We start from the raw sequence: 24,701 nt of genomic DNA, 5'->3' as shown, positions 1-24,701 counted from the left end.
GTACCTCCTTAATTCATTTTCAATCAAAATTTCTGTATTCTTGTCCCTTTTACATTAAACAATGCTCTCAGTTCCATCGACAGGTTTCACTTCACTCTATTGGTAAATCAACATTCAGTTTTTAAGGTGCAAGGTTTCTTTGTAAATTATTACAATGAACCTTTTTTCACACTTCCCTACTCAATTTCTGACGAGCTCCTCCTCTTATTATTAGGTTGCCTTTCCTCATTCTTCGAATTTTGCACTGTCCTCTTCCTTTAATGTTGCGCAAGTCTTTTTCTTATGACTTGTTAAGGCAGTTTTTCTTCTTCAAGAACTACTTTGACGGCTTCTATTAGTCACTTTTCACAGTTTTTCCGTGCATTTTCCACCGATTTCTCTGTCCTCAGCTATTGTGTTCTCTGCTGATTGAAATGTTAGCTGTTTCAGAGTGTTCTCTAGTTTTTCTATTGCCATAGATTCTTCACGGTTTCCTTTAGTGTTTTGAATTTTAAATAGCACACATTCATCACAAAATTAATGACTAATTAATTAATCACTACCGACACCTGCCTCAAGGTAGCTCTTTTGGTCCTATACATGGATCCTAAATCTCTGCTGCATCTAAACGTAGCCCATTTGAACCTTTATTTTCTAACTCGGAATTCTTAACTTGCATATTCTAACAACACATTTTCCGAAATATTGTGCTGGCGACTTGAGTTGTTTTCAGAAAGCCAAAAGCCGTTCTCAACTTATACTATGATTTCTCGACAAATATTTTAAAATTATTCTTCCATCCTGCTCTTTGACGAATACAGCATTATAGTCTCCTAGGCAAATATATATTTTTTCCCCAAAACTGTTTCATTGGTTCCAAGCCATCTTCGCGGCCATGCCCTCCCAACTCTTGAAATTAGAAGGTGTATACGCTTACACTGCTGAGACAGCTTCAGATTTGGTCACGATCTTCAACAATAAATTTTTTCCACCCACTATTTCATGAAGTTTGTCACGTGAATTCCGGCGCTCTTTCTGAGCATTATCCCAGCTTGAGAATTAATATTGAAAGAAATTGAAAGTACAATCCTTCAGCTTCCATTGAAAAATTTTCTCTTGAAGTTCTTCGCACTTCTTCGATTCGCTGATTGAACCCAATACGTTCCTGTACTTCCACCCTCTCGTTCTTTAGTCTTCCGTAGGTACGAAGCTATCTTAGGGTCCATAGCAACGACTTCACAAAAATTTACGATACGTGAGGCTGATGGTGACATGCTTCGTCAGAAAAATAACCGATGAATAAAATAGGTACAGTGCATCAAAAAAAAGTATTTTAATTGAAGAATGGATACGGAAGATATGAAATATATTGCAAAATTTCAAGGAAACCAATGTTACTAGCAAAACTATATAAAGATAGAAATGCTGACACGAAAGGCAAAGCAAAGGTGACTAAATACCAAGTAAGCCAACAGCAAGAAACACCTCACTTCAGGAAATGGGATGCTACAAATGCAACCAAGATAAGCGTTCATACCACGGATAAAAATACGGGACATAATCAGCAATGCAACTAAATTAGCTGGAGGGAGAATATACAACAACCTTTTGGACTTTTGACCAAATATTAGAGGATAAATTCATGCAGATACATGGACAGATGGGCAGAAAAAAATCTGTTCCTCATACAAGGGAATAAAATCCATAATATTTGAAAGAAGTACGTTGGTGGATTCACTACCGACTTATTCGACTAATCACTTTCATATCTACATCAGGAGAGTAGAATTGGGCTCTAAAAAACATTTTGCGGGAAGAAATCGTGTGATCTAAGAGAAATTCACCTAAATGAGCTTGTCACAACAAACGAAGATGGGATCCATGAGCACGTCGTCAAATTCTGTACTCCCGAAATTTAATAGAAACATGAATGGGGACTGAAGTAACTCTGCAATTCAGGCAACCGCTAAGTACTCATTGCCTCTACTTATTTCTTAAAGATGAGTCATTCTATAGCAGCTCAAATTGAAATGCGAGTTGCTTCTGTATCACAGCATAATTTTGCAATAGGTTGCCATTGTAGCTTTTAATTAGTAATTTAGTTTCAAAGCACTGCATGAAACAAGTGACTTTGTACGTAGTCAGGCGCACGGGTACTAAGTTATACACACCAAGGAAGTTTGCCACGAAAATATATTTGGCTTAGCCGAGATTCAAACCCGGTTCCCACGATTAACGGTTAGGTCTTCAACCAGTCACAGGATCTCATGCACAACCCCTCATGGCGAACCGCATCCTTGGAGTATATAACTCCAATTTTTAATAGTTGCTGCAGCAAATAATATTAAAGGAGCACCATAATTCAAGCGAAGCAAGTTTCACAAAGACATTAGCTAATACCATGTGATACAATAATAAAAAAATAAATAACCTTCTTTAATAATCTTTTAGCGGATACGTACAAAAGGGTGATACCAGTTTGAGATCATGAAAAGATGAGGGAACGTCTCGTAAAATTCTTTATGTATTCTAAACTTTTAGTGGCCGTCATCAGGGACAAATTTGCCTGATTTATTTCCTCGACATGCATAAGAGAGTTCTTTGATAAAAATTGCGCTGCAGAGGTAAACTGAAAGCAAAAGACAAAATATGGACTTACAAGCGCAAATATCTCCCGCATCAAACAAGATAAATACACCGCATCAGTATATTTATTTCACAAGAACAATAAGGATCTGAGAAACAGAAGCTTTAATTAATTACAACGGACGATTTTAAAACTTTTCCACTACATGAAGCGTTTTCATTATCATCCTGAAAAATAAGCTGCTCTTGGAAAATTTTCCGTTCCCTTGCCCTGTAAAATACTCTTCGAGACTACTTAAGTAATCACCTTTCTGTTTCTCTACAGCAGGATATTTTTGATGCTTTCATGAAACTCGTTTACATTTTACGTTTCCAGTGAAATAATGGGGAACATGCATGAAATTTCTTCATCATGCTAGTTAGTCTCATTAAATAGTAAATTTTCTCACGAGTCCAAATGTATAAACCAAAACTCCCCTAGTGCTCCACAAACGTCAATAAATGCTAATTAAAAATGCTCGAATATCGCTTGAAGTCACGTGACCTGAAACGCCTTCTGACGTCATCGCACGGTACACCATTCACTTCGCTAAGAGGGTAGAGTGACAGAGCCTTGAATGAAAGATATCGAAGTAAAAATCTTCGTCGAGCTTTGTAGTAGTTCCTAAAAGGACAAATTGACTTAAGAGGGATTTAAGAAAGCAAAATACCTCAGTTTACTTTTGGTTGACTTCCTTATAGAGGCTGGTTTTCCGAAAAACAGTGATTGCTTCGTCACTAGCGCGATGCGGGAGTAAAATAAGGCAGGTAAATATTTATGCGGTTATGAAAATTATTTTACGAACGTTTTTAAGTATTTATTTATTGTCCATTAAGATTTATTATATCCATTTCTAGCTGAAAATCTATCTTATGTATTTACTTAGTTACCTACCATGCGGAACTTATATAGTTTTCCCTAATCGGCCGAAGTTGAGATCCAAATGATCGTGAAAAGGTTAAAAAAAGTATTTGATAGACACAGAAATAAGTTTCAAGTACTATTTACGCGGTGCTTACTAAAGTTCCTGTTTTTGAACAGAAACCCACTGCAGAAACGAGACGAAATTTTAGATTTTGCGTTGACATGCAGCGAACTTTAAGGGCATCACAGCAGCAAATACTTAGTTTACCTTACCTTCCCTTAACAAAAGCCACACATTTCTCGTATTATTTTTCCCCGTGGTTTAATCGTAATCAGTATTTATTCTCATGAATAGTCACCTTTCTTTATGTATATAATCCTGCAATCGGTGGACTATTAGGTACATTTCCAGGGTTATTTACAAGGTGAAATGAGTGATACATCTTAAATTTGGTGGGCATCCGAGAAATACTGGCGATTTCATAAAACCCTACGGTAACCCTGATTCAAGAGTACCCTCTTTGAGGAATATCCCGTTGACAATGCAAATAATGCATTTAACTCCATTCCGTAGATCATCAACCACTATTTTTGTCCTCTGGGGCACAAGCAAAAACCTTTTCCGGCGAGAAAATAGAGGCACTTGAGTGGCGGAGTGATTCTACTATGTAACCACGGCGAAAATTGTGAAAGTGCAACAATCATTAAGTTACAAATACTTCTTGATAAATTTAACAAAAGCAACCAACAATATAACCACTTCGGATAGCGTAAGTGGAGGCTCTGATTCACCCGGACGAAAAGGATCTAGTTGGTCACTCCTAATCAAACCCTCTTCTTTGGGAGCAACATAAGTAAACATCTGAAAGAGGGAATTACGTATCTCTTTCGGAATGAAAGGATTCATTGTTGGGGCCCGATATCATGTGCTAACCAGAATTATGATACCACAGTTGAAGCAAAACGATCAGTATGGCGGAAAGCATCCGAAGGGCCGGGAGTTTTATCCCTATTTGGAGAAATGCTTGGCCTTTTATCATCTCTGAGAGGACTCGTCAAGGTATTTACCATGATTTTTTCATATTTAGATACAGGAAGGGAATTTGCATTTTTTTACGGAAGTAATCTTAGTTTTTTCACTGAGATTAAATCTTAGTAAAAGCATAAAATCGAATTTGCTAACTCACCGCTTGCAGACGTTATGCGCGACGAAAATTTTGAAGCTTTATCTCAAATGGGCTTTAAGGGCCACCGGAGCGACGTAGAGACAAGAACTGATAATGATAGTAGAAAGAAAAATAGGAAATATTTTAGCAGAAGATAGCTGGCTGGTTCCCTAGCTAGCAAACTACTTATATCTAAGAAAATTCTTAAATAAAGTTACTCAATAAAATCAACGTTAGCCTTGATAATGACGGTGTAAACGTCGAAACTAGTAGACTGTAAAAATATAAGTTTGTGGAATAGTACTGTGTTTTGTTTCACCATGAAAGTAATTGAAGTTATTCCACAACCCCCCAGAAATCACACCGTGTCTACAAAATATTATGTGTACTTATCTATAAGGGCCTAGGTGAAACGTTTATTTTAATGCAATATTTTGCAAAAAGTGTCTAAAAAAATTAATTCGTTTGCGGCTTCATAAATCCTCGTTATGCACCAAGGAGATCTGCCCAATATCAGCATTGTAAGGGTAAGACTGAATAGTCGCTGTAGTCTTGCTGTAGACTTTGCCCCTCTATCCAAAAAAAGATCTTCATAGCGTGCCTACTTGTGTATCCCATGCTATACAGGTAATTAATGACGCAGCAACGATTCGCAAGTTAGGTGCGGCAGAGTTCATCGTATTTTGCCGAGGATAGTTTCGGTCGATTGTAATTACTGCTGGCTATTATATTTATCGAAAAAGGTAATGCAAACATGCAGATACCTTCCATAAAACATCACAGATAACTGAGTTGCGGTGCGATAAGTATGGATTCTATACTTGAACAAAATCAAATGGCTGGAGATGGAAATGATAACTTCATTCCCGAGCTACTTCATTAAAGATCAAAGAACGACTTCTAATTTTTTTGTCACTCAAACAAATTAAGTCAACGGCTTACGTATAGTCTTATATATCTCACTCTTAACATTAAATTTAATTTAAAATTCATATAGCGATTCGCTTAAGAAAATAAAACAAATCAGACACTTTCATTAAGTAGTGGGCCCTTTTCTAAGTCCACACGACATTCGACACAACATCTACCGATTTTGTTTATAAAAACTTAGCTTGCTTACTGAGGACATCAATAGGTATGCCCGTTGTTTGAACTGAAGAGTCATACAACTATTAACCGAAGTGTTTTTCTTGTGCCTTCATGCAGAGAAATAATAGACTTGAGGAATGAAAAGCATAATTATAATAAGGATAATTATAATCTATGAAAAGGCATCGTCGTAAAAATCAGGAAAAAAAATCAATGAAAATCAGGAAATGAAGTTTTATTTCGACAGCTGAGGCAATTATCAAATTCTGAGTTGAAATGAAATTACATAACGTGAACATGTAATAAATGATATCCAAAATCTTAAAAAAAAATCTGCTACTCGAATGTACTAGAAAAGGGCTTTTCATCATATTAAAAATACTTTTCAATATGATGATGCGGAAAAACGTTTCCAAAACGGTTAAAATTCCTTCTAACCTCTGCTGTACAGTGATGGAAGCTTGTAACAACTTCTCAAAACACTCGACGGAGACTGGGAAAGGTTGCAATCCCTCGGTTGAACCACTAAAATTTGTTTCCGTTGCCTTGACTTCTGACGTGAAATCCAAGCCATAAGGTGAAACTATACCCGAAAGATAAGAGAGGTGGCAGGAGTATCGAGGATGACGGAGCGCCAAGCAGCCGACGGTTTGAGAGTTTAAAAAAGGTTTGAACTGTTGGTGTCGTGACAAGTTGACGTGATGCATTTGTTTTCTCGAAGGACTCCAAAGCTGAACCGACGCACACGGTACGTCCTTTACGGTTTGCAAGGGAACGAACGAGACAGACAGGGACCCTGAAAAGATTTCGAGCAGGCTGAGACCTGCCACTCACATGGGAGGAATTCCCGGCATGGATTTCAAGGTTGTCCCCTTGAACGCATGGATTGAACCTTTTTACTTACGAGTTTTGCTGATTTTTTTTCAAATGTAACACCAATGGTGTGGAGTTTCAAACAGAATATATTAATCAAAATCACCTTAAGCATCACTCTCAGTCGATTGGTAGTGTTTCGTTTTTTTCGTGACGGATTACTCGTTTAAAAACGTGGATTTAATCTTGATATTTTCAGGGTAGGTAGAGTAGATGATATCTAAATAATGCTACAAAATTAAAATCTGCTCGGATGTAACTTAAAATAGATTTAAATTATATTAAAAGCACTTTCCAATAAGCAAATTCGGTAGAAAATTTCTAAAATACTTAAAGTTCCTTGGTTAATAATATAATATATTGAATATATCAATAAAAATCACCTATTCGACCTTAAGTTCTTTGATAGTAATATTTCACTGACGCATTAATTGCTTGAAGACCGCGGGCTTAATATTTGTATTTTCAAATTAAATAGGGTTGATGATATCTAAATTGTGGTACTAAATTAAAATTTTCTGGAATGTAACTGAAAATAAACGTAAATTATACTAAAAAAATAAAGTTTTAATAAGAAAATTGGGCAAAAGTTTCAAAGATACTTAAAAACTTCTCTATTCTTAATCTCGCCAATTATGCCTGTAGTTACCTGTATCTCAAGTATAATGTGACAATATAAAAATATTTTTTAATAAAAACAACGTTACTATCGCGAAAAATTTCCAATAAAATTTGATGCAGACAAATTTCTTGTTATAATTTTCGATCATTCCATTTCGTTCTAATGATTGCAGCGCCGTTATTGTCATCTGCGATATTTTGGTAACAATTTTTAAAAATAGTCTCCATAACTATTTTTAAAATTTGATTAATAATCAGAATATAGTTCCAATCATAATAAAAGCGTAGAATATTGGATTGTCAGCTCGTTCTGAGTTATCCTAAAAATTGCTTTTGACTATACGATAAGGAGACAAAAAAAACCAAGTTTATAAAAACGTTGTAAAATAAAAATTGAAAATTAAAAAAATACCAGAGTAACATTTCAAATTTGAGATTCAGGTAAAATGCTCTCAAGGGTCCCACTTTGTAAACCCTGAAAATTTCAAAATGCTAGCCTTAATTTCAAACGAGTAATACGCCCAGAAAAAATAAGGGGTCGAGTTGGAGTGATGCTTTCTTTTACGCACAGTGATTTTTTTGTAATTTTCTTTACTGTGAAATGTGTGAATTGAGGAGGAATGTCTTGCGAACATACCATGGAAAATTATTTGCCTTTTCAGGAGCCAAAACAATATAAAATGATTTTGCGTACTAAAATTTAGCTGAAATGGCGTACCATTCATCAGTGGAGATTAAAAAAACCTTGATAGCTTTGTTGTTAAAAAGACTGCAAAAAAATCGGGTTTAGATTCAGGTAAGTCGGATAAATTTTCCCCACTGGAATTTTGCATTATATCTTTAAAAAAAGGGTCGATAAAGGTCCGTGGTCACTGCCGACAGTTGTTGGAAAACTTTCTGTCTTTAAATTATTTTTCGCTATTTCGCATATTTATGATGAACATATCTAAAGTTAAGTATTGAGTAATACCAGGTTTTTCCGGATGGGAAAAAGAGCTCTCTGCTTTTACCAGATTGCAGCAATGTACGCCACTCTCTGTCGGTGTAAGGAAATTGTTTGATTTGTAATACGTATTACAATTAAGAGTTGCGTAACAACGACCTACACTATGGTATACGCATATAATAATTTTCAGCACCATGTGTAATCCATATCAATAATGATATTTATTGCTAACACCCATCGTATATTACGTCTTTCAAGATTCCTACACTAATTCTGAAATTCAAAAAATTATGGGGAAAACTAACAGAACTTGAAAAAAATCCACAAACACTGCTTAACTATTTGGAGGGGGGATTTTTAAATTAAATATGGCTAGTAAAACCATTAATGACGAGGGAAATAAACACGAATAGATGCCAATAAGCCGTGGAAACAACGGACCACAAGGTAATGAGAGATTAGTTCTATTTAGAGAGAAACTTCTATTGAAGTGAGGCAGGGATTTGAGTAAATCTCTGCTGATGATGGCAATGTCAATTTATTTGATCAGTGAGCATTACTTTTCACCGAGTTTACACAAAAATTTTTAATTAATACTCAAACAGGAATATTCAATGCTATTCATCGTCAAGTACATTGCGCCAAATACATTATACCTAGTTAATTAGGGTGATTTTAAGTTTCATATAAAGAAATTCGTCAATCGTCAACAACTAAAGCACAATTATCGACGAGGATGTAGAGTTACACAAATTTAAACAGACTGAGTTAAAATAAATCTTCAACGCAATGTCGAAGGCCCAGATTCTCTAAATTCAATGAAATTTTCGAACACGCCAGTAAGAAGTAATGGAAGCTTTGCTAGTCAGTAATTTTTATTCTCCATCACCTATCATCAAGAAGTCATTATTACCCTATATATAAATCGATCATAATATCGCATAGCTACGAAATGGATATAGAGTTCAATAAAGAGGATCAGGAGGACTGATGCAATTTATCTTGATTGTAGAAGCCTGATGAAATATACCCTATCGGAAGAATTAATATAGTTTATTTATGCCCCATGACTTTAACGTTAATTCAGATCTACAGCTTAGGAGAGCTTTTCGTTAGCACAAAAGGCACAAAATAAGACAAAATTTATTCACTGCCATCACAATAAATCTTTTTAAAAATTTATGTTGGTTGCCATTTTGGAGTTTTTTCAACATTCCAGCTTCAAGCACTCACATTGTTCACAGCGAAATGAATGCATATGCAAAAATAAGCAGGCTTGGCAACACACTTTTCTATACATAACTAAGTTTTTTCGTCGGAAACTAAAGAATTTCAGTCTTGCATATTGTAGCAAAATTCTTGACAAACTTTCAAATTATCACGGCAATCAACCCGGGAGCTCGGTTTTAAGCATTATAAAAGTTACCGCAGTTGTCTCGATCCCTTAGTAGTAGTGAATAAACAAAAATGGACGAAAGCCAGCACATAACTCAATTTTAGACTAAATTGACCTTAATAGTAATAGATTTAATCATCTCATAGAATGATATTAAGGACCAAAAATGTTAACTTATTAAAATCCAAATAAAATTAGATAACTAATAATCGGTCCAATAAAAATGCTTTCTGTTTATTGTTTCCCCATTTCCATATTCCCAATTATAAATGCGACAGAGTAAAATTTCTAGTTTATCATTGGTATGGATGAAACATACACGAAAACTTTTGCTGGAAAATTATGGAGCAGGCAAAAAGAATATAAAATTATGTTAAAATCAAATTTTCTTTATAAATTATAAAATTACAATTCTTGTCTATTTTATCTTTCAAATTGAGATCCACTGATGGATTTCTGGTCGCTATCGGTAAGATATTGTTGTAGCATGTTAATTATAATAAAAGTAGAAGTACATACACCTAAGTTCTACGTTGTGACCAGACGAAACTTTCTAAATCTCTTTAGGTAACCCGTTATAGAACTGAGGGAATGTTTAAATAATTTTTAATCAATAAATTGGATTCCATTTGAAGAGATCATTTTTTATACATTATTTATATATACTTATAAGTAACCCTCGAAAAATTTACTTACCAACACACATGGCAACCCTGACTTGTAAAACGCGAGAAATGTGCCGAGGTAGTCCAGGAGAATTTAAGTTTTCCTCTAATAAACATGGCTAAACCGTGTGTAAGGTCTCAAAATGAACAATAATCTAACTTGAATCAGTTAAATACACCTGTAATTCACTGAGAGCATCAAAATTACCACTTAAAAATTCCTATTGATCCCGTACTCAAGGACACTCCAAGATAATGGCTTTATAAGCCAATATTGCTACTATGCAACAATGGGTCATAATGGGTTAGTTATTATCTTGTGGTGTAAATTGAAATGACCTTATATTTTATCTGCCGCGATAATTATGATTGAATGCAAAATTTTAAAGTTTTCAAAGTGACAAATCTTGAAATTTGAGTTCTCTCAGACGCAGCTGTGGGTTAGAAAGGGTTCAAGAGGGCTGGTCATCGTCAATCATGACGAAATGACGAAAACTAACTGACGAACAGAACTATTTATGGGGAATTTTGACTGAAGATGGCTAGTAAAAACACCAATGATGCGAGAAATAAATGTGAACAGAAACAAAAAAAAATAGGAAAAAAACGGATCTCAAAATTATTGGAGATTTAGTCAAACGTGAGATAATATTTTAATGGGATAAGGGGGGGGGGAAATAAAGTCTAATTAAAAAGGGATGGTATTTTCCTTTATATTTATTGAAATGAAATGAATTCCATCACTCACTTATAAGATTCAATCTTTTTAGCAGAATATATTTTTAACTAAAGGTAAGCGCCAAAGTTAACAAATTCCTATTGCAGGGCGGCCAATGGTAGTCCTATTGCTGTATATTGCAGTAATGAAACGCATTACATCACTAACTAATAAGATTCGATCTTTTATGGGTAAATATATTTTTAAATCATGGAGATCGTCAAAGATACTCTAAATTATCCTAGTGAGCCTGTACGTTCAATCTCCGATTAAAAATTATTTAAGGACAGTAGAGCGTCTGGTGAAGTTATAGAAGTCTGGAGAAGACAAGTATATACATTAAATATGGCTGCCTTTTTCCTCCAAATTAGTAATAACTCATAAGCAAGATACAATATTTTATGGAAAAATATATTTTTATCTCATGGAGAGGGTCGATATCATTCTAAATTTTCTTCGTGAGCCCGTACGCAACATTACATACTGCTCCGATTAAAAATACTAGTAGGACAGTATAGGGGAAAGTAAAGTTTATCCATTGAAGAAGGCTGGAGTTTTCCTCCAAATTAATAGTAAATTATTAGTAAAATTCAATTCATTATGATAAAATATACAAATTTTATCACATGAAAAGCGTCAAAATTACTGTTTAATTTTCCTCGTGAGCCCATACGCCAAATTCAGTTAAATACACCTTCTGCCTCAGGGATTAAAATTGCTTGTAGGACAGTGGAGGGAAAGTTAAGTCTATCCATTAACGATGGTTTATCTTTTCCTCCAAATAAATAGTAAATCATCAGTAGGATTCAATCTGCTATGGTAAAAAATACAGTTTTAGCTCATGGACAGTGTCAAAGGTACTGATAAATTTTCCTCTTGAGCCCGTACGCCATATTCCAAACTGCTCTGATTAAAAATGCTTGTACGAAAGTGGAGGGGAAAGTCAAAGAGGACTGACCTTTTCATCCGGGTGAATAAATAGTAAATCAATAGTAAAATTCAACATGTTTTCGCAAAATATAATTTAAACTCATGAAGAGTGTCATAGTCACTGCTAAATTTTTCTCGTGAGCCGATATGTGCAGTTGCATGCCGCTCCGATAAAAATGTTTGTAGGACAGTAGAGAGGAAAGTATAGTCTGGTCTTAAAAATATGCTGGTAATGCCCTCCAAATTAATATTAGTCAAACGTGAGATAAAATTTTAATAGAACAGGGAGTGGAAGGTAAAGCCTAGCCATTAAAAAGTTAAATACACCAAAGGATGAAGTTCGCCATGAAAAGATATTTGACTTACAATTAGCCGGGATTCGAACCCGGATCTCCCGATTGCCGGGCTTGTCTTTCTCTTCAAATTTATAGCAATCAAATGAATTTCATCACTCACTAATAAGATTCAATCTGTTTTAGCAAAATATATTATTAACTCACGGCAAGCATCAAAGATAACCTAAGTTTTTTTCGTGAATCCGCAAGTCCAATTCCATGTCGCTCCGATTGAAAATGCTTACAGGAAAGTTGAGGGGAAAGTAAAGTCTAGTCATTATAAAAAGGGCTGGTATTTTTCTCAAGGGAATGAATGACATTAGCAATTGGCTCATGCCCCGTTCCTCTAGCGGTAGTCTCTTTGAAAACCTTCCTTTCTAGCCCGCCAAAGATTTTTGAGCGCGGGTCTATCCGGGGTTTTCTCGTGTGTAGACACATATTTTGCTTTCTCGTGACACAGCTGTCGGCAGGAGTGGGAGCTGGGGCCGGAGGTCTATAGAACGAGCGGTTGCTTACCATGCTGGAACTCTTCTTGGGACTGAAATCACTGCTGAAGGTGAGATCCTGTATGTGGTTTTATTTTTCTATATCACAGTGATAATAATAATAATATATAGTAAAGATATTTTGAGCGCCCTGTTTGGCATGTTCTTTATTGTTGTAGTGCGTTTTGTGTTCAAATTTTTGTGTGAAATAAAAGATTACTTAAACTTCCAAAGAACACATGTGATTCGAAATGTTGCTTTACTTCCGGACGGAGCGTCATCGTCAACAGATCCTGTTTATTTCTTGTGCCTTCTACACGTTACATGTTTGTGACTTTCTTTGTGCGTATTTTTTTGTCATACAATGATTAGTAGTGCCTGAGATAAGTTAGGCTGAATGTTCTAGTTCTGAAAAGTTTTGTGTGAGATATAAGATTATTTAGACTTCCACAGAAAATATTTGATTCGAAATGTGGATATACTTCCGAAAGGAGAAACATCGTCAACAGGTCATGCTTCTTTCATGTGCCTTCTACACTTTACATGTTTGTGATTCACTCTTTGCGTATTTATTTGTGATACGATCATTATTAGTGTCTGAGATTAGTTAAGCTGAATGTGGTAGTTCTGAAACTTTTGTATGAGATAGAAGACTTTTCTTCCGGACAGAGCATCATCGTCAACATATCATGTTTCTATCTTGTGCCCTCTACACTTTACATGTTTGTGACTTACTCTTTGCGTATTTATTTGTCATGCAATCATCGTTAGTGTCTGTGATAAGTTAGGATGAATATGTTTGGATAATGAACGAAATTTTTAAACAGTGTGATAGCAGACGCATATGAGACTGTAGACTGCTTTCTTCCTTCTCTATTTTTACCTCTCGTATATTTTTTGTGTTTGTGTGTGTGATAGATATTCTAGATATTATATGTTTGACACATCTTCTATGTATGTTTGTGCAAGATCCTCTAGTAAAAATGAAGGGAAGACCAATTAGAATCTGTAGATGACCACGAGAATCCTTACGTAATCAAGAAAATTAAGGAATGCACGCTAAGAGATATTTTTCATTTTCACTTCGGTTTGAATGATTTGTAAAATAAATGCAAATATTTTGAAAAGCCCTTTGCTTTGATTAATTATTATGTGCAATTAGCAAGTTGGTTTTTATGGAAGAAGATCCGTGACAGTTGGGAAAAATATGACATTTTAATCTCCTCTCCGCGCGCTGAAAGCGACAACGGAAGTGATTCCTTCTCTGAGAGGGTTGTAAGCATTTAAGCGACCGACGGCATTCAGACCAAAATTAATAGCCTTTTGCAACTCTCCAGATAAATTTTCTATGAAAAGAGATATCTGTTCCCAAGGTGGTGAGGAGCTAATAAATTGGTAATTAAAGGACAACGGTGAGAACTCACAAAATATTACCTCGACGGGGTACCTTGTGTGTTCACTTTGAGCGTACAGTGTGAGGCCTTGCTCAAATTACTAACGTGGAAACGCCGTAATTGGCAATTACAAAAGCAGAAGAAAATTCCGCAAAATTTTTCACTCGACTAAACTTCACGTGTACTTTTCCACGATATCGCTTTCATGAAAGTGCTGCCATGGCATACTTTGTTTTTTTTTTACAGGAAGACCTCTTTCCGTGAATATGGGAAGTGAATCAAACGATCCATTGCAGCGATGAATATTTATTTCTCAGAGTGAAATTTTTTGAATGCATATGTAAAGGTATTTTTTATTATTGGACTGAAAGCAGGAGTAAAAATTACTCTAAAACGTACGATCTAACGGACTAAGTGACGATTTTAATATCTTGACGCTTTGATGGACAGAAAAAATCAGATTCAATATAATATTTTTTTAAATCTTTTAATGAATTCCGAGATAATTGTAGCGGGTCACTGCGATTTGAAATTTGACTGAGATAAATGATATAGTCTGCGGAACAGTTGAAGTTGCATTTTTGAAACAACGAAAATAGTTTAATACACCTTATAAACCAGGGATTTAATTTGCATCCTTGATACGCAACCTATACTCTAGCGGAATAGAATATTATGCAGATTTATTTATATGAAGGGTCTATTATGCAGATTTATTTCATTACAGCGACAATTTACCAAAATTATCAATTTCAATTCCATAAGATGAAAAAAATAGCGTATTCAGCGAATATAAACTAAATTTTGACAAAATTAAGCGCAAAAGAAATTTAAAATTGTAACAAATAAAGAAATTAATTAATATGTTCTAAAGATTTCAAGGCTAAAACTTAACATCGAAATTATACGCCTACGGAGAATATATTGGGACATTAGAGGACCTGAAATCTTACATACGTTTTATTTTGACCGCACAGAAGACGCGCTTACACAGCTCATTTAAAAATAATTCAATATCAAAAAATAATGTTGACAATTAGGGCCCATAAATTAATCTCACGCACTCAGTCACAGGCAAACAGCTCAAAATACTGAATTTAAATACGAAAGGAAATATTGTTCAAACTAAAAATACCATCAATAACTAATGACAGAGTAGGACTGTTTGAGGAAGAGCCAGTGGATGTAAACTTTAAGTAGCCATCATAAAATATGAATCCGTCATTGATAATTTGGTGATTCATATGAAAATTACTGTATGGGAAATTCAACTTCCATTATTGTCTCCGGTCCTGTTAAGGTGCATGAAATCATTTTCGATGAGACAGAATGAGTGTTATAATTAGTGTTGACAGTAATTATTTCTATTTATGTTTGTGGGAGCCATATTAATCTTAGGAAATCAGATATGTAAATGCTAAATCACTTGAGGTGCTAAAATTAGTGCGAAGTCTATTCATTTCTTGAGAGAGAGTTGTAAATTGTCACAATGACATGTAATGACATTTGATACTATGATTTCAAAATTAGCGTTCGACTTATAGTAAGTACATCCCTTCTCAGCCACCTACCTTCGTGCATTCATTTCCATTCAATAGTAATGATCTGTAAATGAGTTAAGACTTTTTTATAATTAAATAACACCCTTCAATTTCACATTTTCAACTTTCAATTCAACGTTTTGACGCGTTAAAAGGCGTTGAAATGATTCATCAAATTATCTTTTGGAAAGGTGAAGTGATTTCCATTTCTTTTGATGCAAGTCATTAAGACCCAGAAACAAAATGAAAAAAAATGAGCCAATCCGAAAGTGGGAATTATAATTAAATTATTCTACCGATTAAATACGTCGCTATGAAAAGGTTAGCTGATAAGAGAGAGAGAGGAATGGAGAGCTGCGTCAAACCAATCTTAGGATTGTTGATTAATGATGACGATGAAGATAGGCTTGCATGAAGTTTTTAGGCTGTATTCTAGCAGTTACCCCTCCCGACATGGACTTTCCTCTCCAATTCATAATGAGGCCTACTCTCTCACACATTCGGTAATAATATAACACAAAAAGGAAGAAACTAAAATGTTGACAATGTGTTAAAAAAAGTAGAAATGAAAATTTTGACAATTATTTTATACACATCTCAGTACGACGGCTAATTGCAGAAATAAAACTTTCACAAGGGCTGCGTCCACTTCATATTATACACATGGCACCCTTTTCGCGAAAAAAATCCCAGCAATTCCAAGATGTGATCCTAGATCCTTCAAGAGCTGAAAAGGTATATCGTACCGTCTACCCCCAGCCATTATTATCCCCGGCTCGATTGCACTTTTACAAAATTGAACAGGAGTATCGAAGGTAGTTACGTGCGTATGATTTGTATAAGCAGTGATTATTTCTAATAATTTTACTGTAAGTTATATTAATCTTAGTAAATCTTATGTGCAAATACATTTCTTTTATATCCAAATTGTTTAAGAGCCAGAAACAAAATGAAGATTTATAAAAACGTTCTTTAGAATAATTTATTTTATTATTATTAAAGTATTCTACCAAATAAGGTAGGTTGGCGTGGAATATTTAGGAAATATTCTCCCCTCCCTTCATGGACTTCCCTCTTCTATTCATAATTAGGATTACTACCTTTCATTCTATACAAATTCAGTTATAAATTAACAAAAAGGAAGTAACTACAGTAAAATATTTTATGCACATCTCATTACGAAGGCTGGATGAAAAGCTAGCAAAGGCTAAAAGCAGCTATAAAACTCTCACTCAGTCTGCGTTTATTCTCGCCGTCATATTATCCACATGTCACCCTTTTCGTAAAAACATTCCAGCGATTCCAAAAATGCGATGCTAGATCCTTTATGGGGTGGAAAGCTATATCGTAACGTCTACCATCCGAGCCATAATTATCCCCGGCTCGATTGGACTATTACAAAATTGATCAGGAGTGCCGAAGGGTGTACTTTATGACACGGGTCCAGAATTATAACCCGCCCGTCACATCTAGAATGAGCTAAATTAACGTGGCCCGGATCGGTGATGACTCAGGCGCCGCTATGAGCATCACAAAAGGGGTGGGAGTTTGGTAATGAGAGGGAACGGGGCGGATCTACCTCAGCGGAACGGATGTGTGTGGTTCGATGTGGATGTGCACAACCTGCGAGATAACGAGGCGTGCAGCATTCGGCCAATTGGCACGGGGAGAGACGAACAAAGAGCGAGGCGCCACCGCGACAATAAACTACTTGACTACGGGGGCGTACCCCCCAACCGTGAGGTGGGAAGGGTGGTTGCTGTGCATCCGAGTCGATTCGAATCACTTCTTTGTATTTTCTTCTCTTCTTGACCTAAATATTTAACGAGATATGAAGTGAAACACTTTGCACTTTCCACATAAAAATTTATTAAACTAGAGTCGACATATGTATTCAACGGTGTTTGGCGAGATGTTGTGGAACACATTGCAGTTATAAATGAAAGTGAGTGCTAAGGATAGTGGGAGAAAAGAGAAGCCTCCTAAAAACATTAAGCAGAAGAAGGGACAACTTAGTTGGCCACATTTTGAGGCACGATGGTCTGATGAAGACAATCGTTGAAGGACAAGTGGAAGGGAAAAAGGGCAAGGGACGGCCCCGAATGAGTTATATAGGACAGGTTATAAAGGATGTAAAAGAGAATAAATATGTAGCTATGAAGAGATTAGCGGATAGGAGAGAGAAATGGAGAGCTGCGTCAAACCAATCTTAGGATTGTTGACTAATGATGATGAAATGAAAGTGAAAAAACTTTGAGAATGTCCACAGTATTTATTCAAGTACGACGCGTTTCAGCGAATCATCGCTATCATCAGGTACAAATGCATGGTTTACGTCAAGGCTCCCCACTCCATTCCCCCATCCTTTACCCCCCAACCCCTCTCCCACTTCCACCAACTCATAACCATAACCCCTCCTTTCCGCATGTATATATAAGACTTCTTGACGTAAACCATGCATTTCTACCTGATGATAGCGATGATTCGCTGAAACGCGTCGTACTTGAATGAATACTGTGGACATTCACAAAGTTTTTTCACTTTCATTTATAGAGTCGACATGTTTCGCTGCACTACAGCATTATCAGGACTAAACCAAGAAATTAACCATACCAATATATATACACACAATTGCACACTCGCAAACATTTGAGAAATTGGGGGTGGAGGTGGAAAGGAGGCTTGGGAATTTTAACCTGACCGTTGGTCTGGGGTGAGGTAGGGGAGGGGGGGATGGTGACTATTGTCAGGTGCTCCAAGGGTTTTTTTTTTCCCGTTAGCTGAGGGAGGTCAAGGATCGGAGAATGGAAGGGAAAAACATGGTCATTAGTAATAACCTCTTTCTTCTAACCACTTCATATCTTTATGATTAAAAACTTTTGGGCTATGTCGCCGCGTCAATGCTTTGGGTGGCCCCAACGTTTCCCGACCGATGCTGGTCGCTTTTTCAAGGGATTATGGAGAGATGGGAATTTAAGGTCTTTTATATAGGTATCTGTGTCAGGAGGCGGAGGGAGGGGAGCCGGAGGTTGGGGGAGTGGGTTGCTGCTTGTTTCTTCTTATTACGGGTTGCCAAGTACGGCTAATTTTAATGCCGGTGTCTGTTGAAATTATTCTTATTTTCTTTGGATATTTCAATGGCTTCTCTGACGAGTCTCTGTTTAAAACCTTTAACTTTGGCGAGGATTTTGACTTCCTTGATGTCAATGATGTGGCCAAGCGCTGCGTGTTCGGCTACCGCGGACTTTGTTAGGTTGAAAAAAGAACCACTTTTAAATTAAAGAAATTTTTAAACAAACGCTCAGATTGGCTCTGGACAACACATGACTTCGAATGCTTTGCCAACCGGAGATCGTGATTTATCCAAGGCATCCGGCAACAAGGAAAACTCGCGGCCAATCGTAGCGCTCGACTCAAAGTTTCAGTAGTTTAAAAATGGTGCGTTTTCGACCTAAATATCTTTGAGGATATTGGTTCGTACTCGGATCAACTGTCCACGATACTTCTCTTCTGTCCACAATTTTTCTCCACCCTGTATACTCAGCATCTTGAAGTTATTGCGGGACTCGAAATATTGAAATGCAATTTTTTTTCCAACGATTCAGTTTATTTTTAAACTTTCATCAGGGTAAAAAATGAAAATTAGTATGAAATTTTGGTGCATATACAAAATGAAGGGTTAAAACAATGGTTTTGAGGTTTTCGCAGCGATTAGGTGCTCTATTAAATTCCATTTCCGGGTGTACACCTGCGAGCTGAATTTTAAACTCAACGTTTCGTTCCTCCTGCTGGGTACCTATGTCGTCAGGAGACTGAAGATGTTAACATGTTTGTCTCGTACCATTGAAAAACTGGTCAATTGTTGCCATGGGTTTACAAATATAAATAAAAATAAAATAAATAACCCAATTTCTTTAAAATATCAACCATAAAAAAGTTCAATATTCAGCACGCAGCAGTACACCCGGAAATGGAATGTAGTATTTGTTTTAAAAATGTTTTTTTTTGCGATAATTTATAATAATATTTTAATGTTATACCGATTAAAGTAGATTTAGATGGAATACTCAGGAAGTATCCTAGCAGTTTTCCCTCCCTTTGTGGACTTCTCTCTTCGATTCATAATAAGACCATTCCATTCTATTCAAATTCAGTTATAAATTAGCAAAAAAGAAGATACCTGAATTTTGACAATAAGATTTTTTCTAGTTTTACAAAATTCTAGTTTCTTCTTTTTTTATTCGTTCTTTCGCGCGTGACTTCTTAGACGGTTTAAAGCCATTTGAAGTTTAAGATATAGATTAAATAAAAAAAAAAATTTTTTTGACACAAAAATGTGGTTTTAATGATGGATTGTCCTATTAGACGGCAAGATGGAGAGCTAAATAAACTTTTTATAATGTACATATGAAGGAAAGCCAGTGACGAAAAATATTTCACCTTCAGGGAGCCGATAATGAGTCAGAAAAGCAGCAGAAAATTCTTACCGAAGGCTCTCTTTTCTTTGTAATCCCAAGCAATTCGCACAGGAACTTCCTAACAGCGCAGAGTTTCTTTTCTGAAACAGCCCGTGGTTAAGTACCCAACTGCGACATGGTGGTGTCCTTGTCTCTCTCGTTAATCGAAGGAGTTAGATCTTTACCAAGTTAAGCAACGTGTGCTTTAAATGGGATGACATTAAGAGTTTCCCGTGAACGCATTTGAACAGGCGTGCGGGAGGGTTAGTCGGAAGGGTAACAAGGTCAGGGTTTAAGGTCACATGTGGTAAGGAGGCGTAATCTGAGACCTTTTTGAAACCCTCGACCTCATTATCCTGTCTAGCGTCTGCGAACGTCGTTCTGTTTCACAATGCCCCCGTCTAATCCAGAGAAACCAGATGTCAGCTCCTCAGCAAGGAAAATCAGCACTGCGACTAATTAAATCAATCTCTTCTCCTTTTTCTGAAAGAAAACTGCTTTTTAGATTGTTTTTTCTGAACATGAATAATGAATGAATAATGACCTCAGCTCTGTTTTTCCACAGAATTTTTATTGAAGCAAGACCACGGTTTCGGCGGTTATCGTCATCTTCTGGTGAGGAATAGATTTCCTCCAGTTTTCCATACATTCCTCACCAGAAGGTGAACCGTCGAAACCATGGTCGTGATTCAACAATAAATTCTGGGGAAGAACCAAGTTTAAGTTATTCATGCAAAATGTATTAGAAAATTCCACGAAGTATCGCCAGAAACCACCAGCTTTGTTTTTCTGTATCTTTTCCACTGATGATAAGTCATACATGTATACAAATGCCCCCAACAGATTTCGTAGAAAATTGGACGAGATTCCGATAGTATCATGGTATATATGGAGATATGCAAGGGGGCATGCGATTCATCATTTGTCCTCTCTTCTGCGGCCAAGAAGCCCATGACTCATTGATTAAAGCTGAAATAACCTGGCTCCTATCCCAACTCACCTATGTTGTAGCCGCAATCAGCAATTTAAGGCCAAAATATTAATTTTTTAATAAATAAATATCGCTATAATTCTAATACTCGATAACAAACCACTTGGAACACTGTTTTCCCAATTAACCGCAAACACATCAGTTTTATGGTGTTAGGATTCCGGAAGCGTATATTCATGTAATTTGTTTCTTAATTATGTCTGGAAGGTGTTTATTTGCTCTGCAAAAATATTTTCGATAAATGAGCGCAGTGTAACAAAATGATATGAAATGGATTCAAGTATCGTAAAATCTGTCCGTAATTTCTCATGCATAAATTAACTGTATAACTTTGATGCCATTTATCCTGCCTAGTTAAAAGTCACACACAGATTTCTACCAGTATTTCACTAACAACCTCATCCAGACTGAAAATAAATCTATCTAAGGACAGAATTTAGGAATTCACTTGTAAATCCAGTCTTAAGTCTGATAATGGATCTTGCAAAAACTAATTCCAGGAGGCAGAGCAACCAATGACCATTTGAAGACTAGAGGGGAACACCTTATAGCTTCAGTATGTTGTATTATTCGCAAACTTGCTGCTGTTCACAAAATGAGATGGAAGTTAGGAAAATTGCATGGCAGAATTTCATAGGTAGAAGCATTTCGCATTCTCTCCTGCTACATAATTTTCAGCGAAACTTGATTCATACTCATTCCAATTTTCTGCGAAAATGCCTTCCAACAGATTTCGTAGAAATTGGAGGAGCTTCCGATAGTATCCTGGTATAAGCAAAGGGGCTTGCGACTCATCATTTATTCTCTCTTCTGCGGCCAAGAAGCCCATGATTCATTGATTGAAGCTAAAATTGCCTAGCTCCCTTCGCAACTCACCCATGTTTTAACCACAATCAGAAATTCCGACATTTTAGCTATCATCCAGCCTGATGCTAGCGATTGAGGCCGTTGTTTTGGGGCTTATTATTAGTTAAAGGGACACACGCAATGTGTTCTAACGAAATTGGAGTTCAGGAGCATCTCATTTGAAAAATAAACACAAAAGAAACTCTTCAGCATTTTATGTTGAACTGGTGAAATACAAATTGTGTAGGAAAATTTTCATCAAGAAAACAATTTTATATTTTATAAGGAATCACGGGGAGAACTGTTTTTCTCGAGTGAACAATTAGGCAACTTCAATAATCAAATAAATTACTCTAAATCTACTTTTATATCTCACGTATATCTTTATCTATAATTAATTTGCTAAAATTATAGAATATCAAATAGCAGTTAATCTATTTTGTCTCCGGCTCAACTTTGTGGAAGTTTTTTTTTTTCATTTTCAGCAAGCGAAAAGAAAATTTTATACTTTTCCACCAATTTCGTTCTTTCCCCCTACTCCTACGGACTCCCCCGCCATTACCTTTAGTCACCGTCAACGCTCCAAAAATCTCTGCCAACGGTCATCCACACCCCGACCCTCTCCTACTCCCACCACCCGCTCGCAAGGCAAAAGCACCTCCTTGACATTTCCCCAGCCACCCCTTCCACTTACCTCCTTTCTCCCCCACTGAAATCACCATTTGTGATATAAAAGGACTTATTCTATGATTGAACCTTTTGTACCTGAAGATGACGCCGCTGCGTCGTAACTAGTGGTACCGTGAAAATAAATTGGTGGAAAAGGACAAAATCTTTTTCTTTTCATTTGATCATCAAATACCAGCTTAAATTCATGCCCCTTTTGTTCTACCACTACATCTATCATTACAGTCTGTGTTCAAAACAGTGAAGCAAGAATACATTATAGCATTTATCTCCCTGAACAACTAAAAAAATTGCTATCTTTACTTTTCACCCGGTCAAAACTACTTTGACTAAAATTACAGAAAATGAACGCTCCCCACTACATGCGTTAAGGACGTAAACTGAAGAAAGGCAGTCATTTATTCAACGATTATCGACGGTTAAAAGAGGAGTAGATCACAAAAATTTACAACGCATGAATGACTTTACTAAAATCTGAAAAGAGCGCAGGATATTCATATCAACTCTCTATATGAAAGTTATATATAGATTATTACAAAACAGATGATCGGTCATAGATGTTTTTTTAGCAAATACAACAGCCGAAATACAGAAATTGTAAACTATTTCTTGCCAGGGAAAGGATAAAAAGCAGATTCATGGAAAGAGGTTTTCCAGTGCAGGCGGACATCGAGATAGAAATTAAATGTTCTACAGCCACTTATCCGACTCTAGGCTTATGAAATTTCATAGAAAAATGAGAGGAGATACTTCTATAGGATAGTGCTATTATGTGTTTTTTAATGTGCTGCCCATTTTAAGATGGAAAACGTTTACCCCAGTGTATAATTGAATTTCAACGTGTGCTATCCTTACTGTAGAGGCACAAAAATATTTTTTTAAATCTACTTTTCAAATATCTACTTCCATTTTTCAATATCTTTTTTCCTACTCAATTCATGAGATTAAATGCTTGATTTCTGTTTTATTGTCAAATAATTCTCATTAGTGTGTCAAACCCTTTTGAGCCCAAAAAAATGTTGTAGACTATGGTGGTAGTTCAACGTAAAACAGTTGTTTGTTTTAATCACACATAGTTTTTGTAAATTTAGGCTAAAGTAGTTGAAGTCTTTGTAATGTGTGTTTCCCATGAGCTATTTAAAACGATTGTTCAAGTTTCATGCATTATGAATACAGAACAATATTTTTGGCCACTGCGTCAATTTATTTTTTGTTATTACCAAGAGTTTACCAATCGATCAGGAATAAAACTGGCTAGGAAGCTGAACGAATACTAATACATTCACGTACGTGCTTATTTATATAGGAGAACGACGATTTAAAAAAAACACGTTAAATGAGTAACATTGATGCTGTACGATTTTCAAAGAATTTCAGAAAAGCATTTATTTTAATAATAACTTCGTAATCTCGAGGTTCACCTATTAGTAATGAAAATTCGTGTCACTCTTGGTGATCACGGAAAATAGGTACTTTCTTATTATATTTCAGATATCTATTCCACAACATTAAGATCCGTCTGCATTTATTTTAAATATCACGATTATATACGAATAGCTATTTAATCTTCTGTTCTATTGAGCAAAAAACTAAAGAGTTTTATCAAGTAATTTTCTGCAGTAATCATGAGCTAAAATGCATCTAACTATAAGCCTAATTCAGTTATTTAAAAATTAGAACACAATTCTACTTGATTCAACTTAGGTATCCAACAAGCCGATCATCCCATCCTGTTCAATTGTTAGATCAAAGCCAGTTGTAGGAATACAAGGTAACAGCGGGATATCAGGGATCATATTCCGTAATGAGCCGAAACGTTGAAGTTTTAGGGATCTTCTCGGGTGCGACGTCGCAGCTTCGATAAATCTCGATTTTTTTTTCGCTTTCATTATTTGAGTAGGAACTTGAAAGTCTTGAACGATGCTATATACATGTCGCCAAAAATGTCGCGGACTTCTTTAATAGATCCCCAGATTTTGGTCTGCTAAAGTCTATGAGAATTATTTTCTTTTATCTATAAAATAATCTAAGAATTCTTATTATTATTCCTCAGATCCGTAATTAAAGGCACCTTCTTCACCCAAAGAGACAC

At 35.9% G+C, this 24,701-nt stretch overlaps 1 protein-coding gene across 7 annotated transcripts in view; it reads left to right on the top strand.

The window, feature by feature from the left end:
* LOC124165548 (innexin shaking-B-like) overlaps positions 1 to 24,701 on the top strand; it is a 93,576-nt gene that overhangs the window by 14,933 nt on the left and 53,942 nt on the right. For 3 of the 7 annotated variants that reach the window (XM_046543001.1, XM_046542999.1, XM_046543000.1), the window contains exon 2: positions 12,669 to 12,764. The exons of 2 other annotated variants lie outside the window; for them this stretch is intronic. In XM_046543001.1, coding sequence (XP_046398957.1) covers positions 12,726 to 12,764 — 39 coding nt within the window. In that variant the 5' untranslated portion in view covers positions 12,669 to 12,725. Of the gene's footprint in view, positions 1 to 4,446; positions 4,530 to 12,668; positions 12,765 to 24,701 lie in introns of those variants that run through there. 2 more of the 7 variants (XM_046543002.1, XM_046543003.1) reach the window with 2 other exon arrangements.

This window comes from Ischnura elegans, chromosome 9 (assembly GCF_921293095.1).
Source record: "Ischnura elegans chromosome 9, ioIscEleg1.1, whole genome shotgun sequence".
Classification (NCBI taxonomy): Eukaryota; Metazoa; Arthropoda; class Insecta; order Odonata; family Coenagrionidae; genus Ischnura; species Ischnura elegans.
This window is presented reverse-complemented; position numbering and strand designations above follow the sequence as displayed.